This window comes from Cotesia glomerata, linkage group LG7 (genome assembly GCF_020080835.1).
Source record: "Cotesia glomerata isolate CgM1 linkage group LG7, MPM_Cglom_v2.3, whole genome shotgun sequence".
NCBI lineage: Eukaryota > Metazoa > Arthropoda > Insecta > Hymenoptera > Braconidae > Cotesia > Cotesia glomerata.
The window spans coordinates 11,933,646-11,943,472 of record NC_058164.1 but is presented as its reverse complement, the minus strand read 5'-3'; the positions used below and the strand labels follow the sequence as shown (position 1 = coordinate 11,943,472).

At 39.9% G+C, this 9,827-nt stretch overlaps 1 protein-coding gene across 4 annotated transcripts in view; it reads right to left on the bottom strand.

The window, feature by feature from the left end:
- The window catches only part of LOC123269442 (hemicentin-2), a 593,151-nt gene that overhangs the window by 161,847 nt on the left and 421,477 nt on the right, over positions 1 to 9,827 (bottom strand). For all 4 annotated transcript variants that reach the window (XM_044735146.1, XM_044735148.1, XM_044735147.1 and 1 more), the window contains exon 6: positions 921 to 1,043. In XM_044735146.1, the coding sequence (XP_044591081.1) occupies positions 921 to 1,043 (123 nt within the window). The remainder of the gene's footprint in view (positions 1 to 920; positions 1,044 to 9,827) is intronic.

Genomic DNA, 9,827 nt, shown 5'->3' with positions numbered 1-9,827 from the left:
AACATGATCAGGCCAATAAAGAGGTTTCCCTTTTTCTTTGATTTATTTAAAATGAAGTGTTTTGTTTATATTTTGTTATTGATAATGTAATCCCCGTTTATGACCCTGGATTCCAGCGAGCAAATTTCGAGCCGGGGACAAATAAATTATTTATTTTTATAATTTTTGAAAACGTGGACGTTACACAGTACAGTTAACGGTTAGAATGACAATTATAAAGGTATAAAATAAACAAACAATTGATAGGATTGAAAATAAAGCTGCAACTTCACCTCGTGGACAGAAAATCGTCACTTTCTGCCCGCCGGGAAGAAATAATTGATACCTGCCCGGCACAGTCGCATTGGTCTTAAATTGTCTAGTTTCGGTTGGCTCAACAGGCATTGAAACTCACATTTTCAATGCAGGTTATATGAAAAAATTCTTTTTCTATTTACAAAAAAAAAATTAGGAAAACGATTGACCCTGAAAGCCATCCCTACAACTTCCCGCCAATTCCATACCTAAACCCTTGAAGTTGCACTTATTACGTTTCTGAGCTCTTCGAGTTAAAAAATACAATTTGTGTGTTATTTTGAGCTCTCTGAGCTCAAAGAAATAGCTTTTGTATGCTTTTGAGCTCTTCGAGTATTACTATTAAAATTATTCTTGACATTTTTTAGTATTTATTTGTCAAAGATAACAAAAAATTTTTGAATTTTACCTTGTATTGTCTGTGAACATTTCGTTTTCGTATAGGTAATTTATTATTTTACAACAGAAGCGGCTTAAGAGAGATTCAAAAGCCAGCTTTTAATCTATTTATTTAGCTCATTGAACTGTAAAAGCTCGACAGCGAGTGCAACCAGTTTTATTTATAAAATTTATTTGAATACAACTGATAAAAAAATTTTTTACTGTAGATAAAAAGTATTACTCACCACACTGCCAAATTGGTAAACTGGATGGATTGCTGTCTACATCGCATTTCAAACTAACAGCCATTCCCTCGAAAATGGGATTCCCAAATCCAGGTAAACGTGTTATGGCGAATGATGGAGTATCTGGACCCATAAAAAACTATTATTTGTATACGGCTGTCGATAATATTCCATTTATAATTTCGATTTATGAGTATACTATCTATACAAAAGAATAATATTGGTACTGGTTACTAGTTTACCTATCTGACAATATTTTACGGAATTTTTTTTATCATTAACCGGAAATATTTTTAATTCTTTTGAAATTGCCCTATAAATTTTTGTAATTTAATCATAAACTAAAAAAAATTAAATTCATTTTTAGAATTATTTTATCAAGTTAATTAGTCTTTAAATTAAGAAAAAAACATCTTATCAACATGATTATCGGTAAACATATTTTTGAAAATAGTACACAAATTTTTAATTTCCCGCTAAGAAAATCGAAGATTTTCAAAAATCGGGAAGTTATTGTTTTCACCCCGTTTTGCAAAAATCGAGTTTTCATCAGATCTCGACGTTTGAAGGTCACAGGAAGCTTCCCTGACTACTCGCGCGATTGTGTCTGTATGTCTGTATGTATGTATGGGTGTTTTTTGTGTGTGTGTGTGCGTGTGTGTGTGTGTGTGTGTTTTTTTTCCCCTTAGGGGGGGGGGGAATCCTTCTTACGGATTCTAGGCGTAGCTGTTTGGCCTGGATATCTGGCGACTCGACGCAGCGTCATACTAAAACTCGACGCTAACGCCCCTACCCACTAAACCCTAAACCCCTTTCCTCTTTCCTCTAATCCCTCATGGAAACCGCCGTTAGGCATTACTTCGTGGGGGGAGGATATAGCGACTGCTCTTCCTTCTGGTAACTAGGTATTATTTTACCTTTCTTCTAGTTGTTGTCATTTGCTCTTTTTCTTTCGATGGAACGCAAGTCTATAAGGACTTCTGTTGCAAACGTGTTTGCGGCGTTCCAGGCAGCCTCTGATGACAGCATTGCTTCTACTATTGTCTCTGGTTGGATTTTCTTCTTCAGGATCATCTCCAGCTCATCGCGCTGTGGGTAATATCGTGGGCACTCAAAGAAAACGTGCTCCGCGTCTTCATTGATTCCTGGGCAGGACGGGCACTCCGGTGAATCATCATGCTTGAAGCGGTGAAGATACGTCCGAAAACATCCATGTCCTGACAACATCTGCGTCAGATAATAATTGACCTCGCCATGACTCCGGTTTATCCAAACGTCGATTTTCGGTATGAGACGGTGTGTCCATCTTCCTGTTGTCGTGGCGTCCCACTGCGATTGCCATCGTGCCATGCTGTTCTGCCGTTCTTCAGCTCTGAGTTCCTCGGCACTTAGTGTGGTTGACCTCTTTCGTTGGTAAAGGTTCCGTCTTTCCTCAGCTAGAACTCTAAGCGGCAGAGTTCCGGAAATGACACACACTGCTTCCTCTGATATTGTTTGAAAGGCGCTTGCAACTCGTAGGGCACTCATACAATATATTGGTCCAGCTTTTCTCCATGAATCTTGCACCTCTAGTGCGTCAGCCCAAATTGATATTCCGTAGGTGAGCACCGATGTGACTACTGATGACAATAGTAGCCTCCTGCTCTGCTTTGGGCCTCCGACGTTCGGCATCAATCGTGCGAGACTAGCTCTCACTACTGACGCTTTCGTACAGACGTGTTCCACTTGCTGCTTGAAGTTGAGTCGGGCATCAAGCATCACTCCCAGATATCGTATATGAGGTTGTGATGTGATTTCTCGGTCACCGACATTAATCTTAATTGTTTCAACTTCTTTTCGGCTGGTAATAAGCACTGCTTCGGTCTTCTGCTTGGCCAGTTGTAGGTTCACTGTATCCATCCACTGGTTGATCTTCTCAAAAGTGATGTCAAACAGATGTTGAATCTCGTCGAGGTGTTTGGCGACGATCACTGCGGCAACATCATCCGCATACGCTACCAGTTTGACACATCTTGGAAGCTTCAGTCTCAGGAGCCCGTCATACATGATATTCCACAGAAGTGGACCAAGAACAGAGCCCTGTGGCACACCACCGGTTATATCATACTCTTTCGGACCATTCTTTGTATCGTATTTCAGCACTCTATCTGTAAAATAGCTAATCACTAGTCTGCGAAGATATGTTGGCACGTTCTTCTCGTCGAGAGCTTGCATGATGCAGTCCCAATTAGCGGAATTGAAAGCATTTTTGATGTCCAAGGCAGCCACCAGGCAGTACTTCTTCGTTCCACCCTTCCATCTAGTTCCTGCGACTGCCTCTTTGGCCGTATTAACAACCAGGTTGATCGCGTCCAGGGTTGATCGTCCTTTCCGGAATCCATACTGGTTGTCTGCCAAGAGTGGGTCGACTACTGCATCTATTCGCTGATGGATGATACGCTCAAATATCTTACCCGCCGTATCTAGCATGCAGAGTGGTCGGTAAGATGACGGTTCTTCTGGCGGTTTCTTTCCTTTAGGTGAAAGTACTAACCGTTGCTGTTTCCACTTACGAGAAAAAGTCCCCTCCTTGAGGCATGCGTTGTAAGCGTCTAGAAATAATTTTGGTGCTGCCTTTATGATGGTTTTCAAGGCTATATTAGGGATTCCGTCCAATCCCGGCGCTTTATTATTTCCTACCCGATTACAGGCCTCCAACAATTCTTCTTCAGTGACAGGTGGAATGTCGTCCAGTTCATCTTGCGTTGACTGATAATTGAGACTGTGTTGCTGTGGAAACAGCGCCGTGACGATTTTCTGAAGGAGTTGGGGACACGTAGGTGACGGCATTTGTTGTTTCTTCAGGTGCGTCATGACCACCTTATACGGCCGACCCCACACGTCTTTGTCGACCTCGTATATGAGCTCTTTCCAGCATCTTCTTTTGCTCTCTTTTATGGCCTTATTAAGTTCACGACGAGCTTTTTTGTACTCTGCGATCAGCACTGCAGAGTAAGGTCGTTGATAGCCACGCTGTGATATTCTTCTCTTTCGATGACACTCTTTACGGAGGTTGCTGATATGATCATTCCACCAGTGTACCGCAGGTCTTGAATTCATAACACGTTTGCGAGGCATACTGGCATCACAAGCTTGTGTTACTCGCATCATCAGAGCCTTAGTATGTTCTTCTGCACATCCAGTCTCTATCGGATCACTATCGAGGGCTGTTAGCAATACTTCTGGGTCAAGAGATTTCACCTTCCAACCGACGGTGTTAAATTGCTTGATAGGCCCCCGGAGGTTCTGGTCGTTTGACGTTTCCCAGAGTATCGCATGATGGTCACTGGCAGTGTAGATGTCCAGTACCTTCCAGTTAGTGTTACCTTCAGCAAGGCTGGTACTGACAAAAGTGACGTCTACAATCGAGCTTGCGTCACCTTTGGTGTAGGTCGGCGTGTCACCACTGTTGAGCAAGACTACATCTAGTGTAGAAAGAGCTTCTAGCAGCTCTCTTCCTCGTGCATTAGTCTGCTTACTGCCCCAGTCCACTGCCCAGGCGTTAAAGTCCCCGGCTATCACCACTGGATGATGTTGCTTCGCGTCCTCGGTCAGTCGATCCAAGAAGTCAGTAAACTCAGCAATTGAGAGGCTAGGTGGTGCGTAGCAGCTGTAAAAACGGATGCCATCTACTGATGCTGCTACAAAGCCAGCGGTGCCATTGGTAGCTACACTCTGGAAAGGGAGCTTACCACAAGCCCAGATCACAGCTTTCGTGGTGATATCCGTCTCCCAAGGTTGTCCAGCTAAATGTTTATATGGCTCCGATAAAAGCACAACGTCGAGCTTTAATTCCCGTACTGTCTGCATAAGCAGGTCATGCGCAGCTTCGCAGTGATTGATGTTAAGCTGCAGTATCCTCATGTTCGTTTATTTGTCAGCTTCTGGAGTGCTTCTTGGAAGACTGGACATCGGCCAGAACCAGACCGGTGAGCAGTGTCCTGAGAGCCAGGTTTTTCCGCACATAACGCACATTTCACTTTATTTTGGCATTGAGCAGCTTGATGACCTGTTTGCCCACATTTGATGCAAAGCCCAGATCGGTCGACTTCGCTTTTACATTGGGCAGTAGTGTGCCCAAAGTGCCAGCACCTATAGCATCGTAGTGGTGTCTTAATTGCTCTGACACGGCAATTTACCCAGCCAATCCTTATTTTGCCTGTCTTTTCAAGTATCTTCTGCACTATTGCTGCTGGCAATCGTACCGAAGCAGTTTGAGTACCTCTGTAGGCCGGACGAATTTTAATGACATCTTCAGGTATTTCGTAGTCATTTCCAGCTGCCTCTTGTAAGGCCTTCCGGACATCGTCTTTAGTTGTTTCGTCGTCAATGTCCCGGATTTCAAGCTGTTCCTCTGGGCCTTTACAGATGACTTGCGCTTCTTCTTTAAGGATGCTCTTGATGGTCTTCAGCAAAGCTTGTCCTTTGTCTGCGGTCTTTCTGGAAAGCGTAATGAGCATATTCCCATCATTCGTCTTTTGAACCTTGTCAACGACATCACGGGTCTGATCTGGTGGGACATCTTTTTTAATCCGACGCAGTATCTCGGCATATTTTGCCTTCTCAACGGGTCGAATAATTAAGGCATCTGGTTTGGTGAATTTTCGCGGTTTTTCCCGCTTAGGCTCCGGCCGAGATTTGTTCACCGGTTGTTTTGGTAACCGCTCTCTCGCTTGCTCCTTCTTCTCCTTCTTGGATTGGACCTTCTGCCATTCAGTCACCTCTTTTTTTCCGGCGTTCTGCACTGCCGTGTTTTTCGGAGGGCTTGGTTTCAGGTCCTTTTTCTTCACAACTTGGCAGATCGTTGGGTCGGGAGAAGATCGATCTTTTCTCTTAGTTGACTTGCTGCTAGATCTGATTCTGTCTTCCGCGACTGATTCACCGTCACCTTCGGCTCCAGTGTCCATTGCTTCTTCATTCACGATAGTTGCTTGAATGCTTCTCTCCGGTTTAGTGCGAGAAGTGCGTCGTACTGTTAAACACCATTCTTGATCAAGTTTCTTGAATCTCTGGAGGGCATTGGCTACGCTGATCGTCTTGGTCTTAATCTCCTTGTGGATATTGACCTTAGATCGGATGAAGTCATTTAGCTCACTGGTCAGCTTTTTAAGGCGTTCAAACGCTTGCGACCGCTTCATTTTAGCGCTTGCGACCGCTTCATTTTAGCGCTTGCTTCAATCGCTGCTTGTTGGGCATGAGGCCCGTTTTCACTATTGTTGTTTTCCTGAATTTTACTCATACTTTTAAATTCACCAGCGCATCGTACGGAGTGGAGCGGGTTGCCATAACTAGGAACGGGTGTACCCTCGGAGATAGTACTCCTACCCCAGTTCCCTGAGGCCTAGCCGACACTTAGCCAGCCCCGGAATACACGGACGGACTAGACTCGCTCGGAGCGGTGAAGATTCCGATCTCTAACACTCACTGCGTACTTCCTGATCAAGGCCCGAAGTGGCTGGCTCCTGATCCACTGCTGCAACTTACACCTCGGCAGAGCAAGCTCACATCAGCCGTGGCCTGCATCATCGGAAACTACGACACGAGGTTCCGGTCACTCCCAGTGGGTCACAGCAGGGAACGATCGTCTTGTTAGGTCAGTTAGTGCGACCAACCCATTAAAGGGGAGTTTTGTCCACGGGAGCGTATTTTGTTTGGTTATTTTGCTTGGCTCCTACCCGCTGTACCTCATCAACTAAGAGATTAAGTGTCATCCAAGGACAGCGAGCGTTCTCCCATCCGCTCGGGGAGACGCGCCCGGTAGCAGTATCTCTTCTGCCCCGAGGTGTGTGTGTGTGTGTGTGTGTGTGTGTGTGTGTGTGTGTGTGTGTAAGTATGTGAATCGCTTATAACTTTTGAACGGCTAAACCGATCGGAACCTACCAAACGGTGTTCTAAAGGGTTCCCTCAAACTTAGATTTCATTAGATGCACATAACAGATTTTGTAAACAATGTTTTTTGATTATTGTTTTTATTTATTGAAAGTGTTACGTCCCAAAAAAAAAGTATTAAAAAAAAAATAAAAATATGTATATAGACAGTTAATTGTTATTTCTTAAGGAAACATATTTTATTCTCGAGACTTTTATGACTTCATATCCTTAAGATACAAAGGGTCACTGTAAAGAGAAACGCGTTAAACGTTCTGTTTAGCGAAAAGCTCTTGAAAGAGGCCTGGAAATTTCCAAATTTTATGGGCCCTTTTCAGTAGATTTTATAAAAATCTAACTATTGCAGCCGTCCGCATGGCGCAACTTTTAAAAAATTTAGCCATTTTCTGACTCAGTTTGTCGAGCTGAGTCAGAAAATATATATAGTTCAAAAGTTTATACATGTATGTATTTATATATATATATACAGAGTGTCCCAGAAGTAACGGACGCCATTGTAGCATCTGATAAACAAAATAATTCTGAGACGAAAAGTCCTTAGCCATTTTTTAATCAGACGCATAGATAATTAATTATGAATTAAAATAACGTCCTTTTATGCGTTAAAGAGAGAGTACTAGTGTCAAGTCAAGTGCGTTCTAACGAAGACGCTTGCACGTGTGAATGTGTAAGTAAATATGTGTGACTACGTAGTTATAGAAACTAGTTAGTCATACAGTTAGTTGTGTCTTTGTTTGGCACATACTTTACTGGACACTGGCGCTCTCTCTCTAACAAATAAAGAGACGTTATTTTTAATTAATAATTAATTATATATGCGGTTAATTGAAAAATGGCTTAGGACTTTTCGTCTCAGAATTATTTTTTTCATCAGATGCTACAATGGCGTCCGTTACTTCTGGGACACTCTGTATATATATACACTAGTCACAAAAATTAAGGGATATAAAAAAAATTCCAAATTTTTGGGTGATATTCAACAAGCTGTAACTCCGAGGAAAATGGTCGTACAGAAAAAATAAATAAGCATTGTAGCTCCAAGTGTCTAGTTTTCAGATATGACCATGAAAAATTTTTGTCATGTCCAGGTCTGGAGAAATCTTAAGAAAACTACCAAAAAAAAAATTTTCCAAATTTTTTCCCGTCTAAAAAAAGGTCCACGGGCTTCAAAAAAATTTTTTTGATTGTTTCGTTCAAAAGCTCTTTTAGAAAATTTGATATTTTTTAATTTGGCGTATTCAAAAAGCCTGTATGACGATTTGCCGCGGAGTTATCGTCAATCAAAGCAAAAAAGTTCTTTTTGACTTTGATATTCAATAACTCCGAAAATAATGATTATACAGGAAATCGAAGGAGGGTTTTGAAAACTGCACAATATTCTCTATAAGAAAATGTAAACATCTTTTAGAAAAAAAAGTTTTCGAATTGAAAACTCGGACTGAAAAAAAGACAAAAATTCGCATAATTAAGGATATTTGGCTAACTTGGTATAACTTTGGATAAAATGGATGAATGAAGGATATCGTCGGTAATTTTTTAACCTTAAAGTGTCCCCTAAAATCCCTCAAAAATTCAAAGCGCTGCGATTTTTTTTTCATTGTGCCCCGAAGCTTCAATTTCTTTGTTCTTGCAAAAATCACCATTATGAGCAATTTTGTGATTTTTATTCATTTTTTCAATGAAAAAAATTTTTTTCTCTCTAAAATCTTTATTTTTTCGATTAAAGAGATTGATTTTTTAAAAAATTTAAAAAAAAAAAAAAAAATTTTCAATTATTTTCGAAATTTTCTCGATTTTTTTTCGAAAATTTTTTTTTTAACGTCTTCAGAATGCTCCACTATTGTCAAAAAAAATTAATTCAATTTTTTCTGACCGCTACAACTGCCTTAGTTTCAAATCTCATTTTAAAAATTCAATAAAAACAAATTGATATACCCCCCGCGGGTTTCGGCTTTTTTTCACACAAAACTTAAATTTTTTGTATTCTTTCTAGCTTAAATTCCTTTCGTGAATTTTCTGTAAGTTTTTCTTTGACAATCACCTTTGGCATTTTGATATGCCTCGCCGACATTTAGCTGCAAAATTCTGATTAACTTGGAAACTGTTGTTCCTAAGCAGTTACTTAAAATTTGGACATTTATAATTCAAATCTTATAATCTGTGCAATTCTTTGGTAAATATTTGAGAAACTTTTTCTTCACAAGATAATTTTTTTTCCAAAATTCGTTCTAAATATTTTTAAATTTATTATTATTGAATTTTGTTTTTAATTCATGAATTAAATTATACATTATCAGTGTTATTATATTATTTTATTAAAAATCAATTTTTTTTATTTGAAAAATCTACTTTCATTTCGGCTGCCGAATGGCCTTTTTTTTTCATGTATCTGGACTATAAGTAAACGTAACCTGAGCCTAAGTATTCAAAACAAGTTTGATATTTAACAGAAACACAAAAAAAAGCAACTCCAAGAACTAATGAAAGAAAAATGCAGAGCAAAACCCGAGTCGAAATATCAGACCCGTTTAAGCTGTAAAAGTTTCCAAATCCTTTGTAGTTCAATTCGCCGCCTTAGAAGACGCCTGTTTTGGCAGTAAGAGTCGGAGTGAACTATGGATATAGTGAAAACAGGTCCACTGAGTTCCGTTTTCAATGTAAATTTTATCCAAAGAATAATAATAATAATGCAGAGCCGAAACATCAGACCCGTTTTAGCTGTAAAAGTCGGGGTGAACTAAAGACATAGTGAAAACAGCTCCACTGAGTTCCGTTTTCAATGTAAATTTTATCCAAAGAATAATAAATAATAATAATAATAATAATAGTAATAATAATAATAATAATAATAATAATAATAATAATAATAATAATAATAATAATAATAATAATACTAATATCATTATTAGTAGATTTCATAATAATCTAACTATTGCAGTCGTCCTTATAGCGCAACTTTTAAAAAATTCACCTATTTTC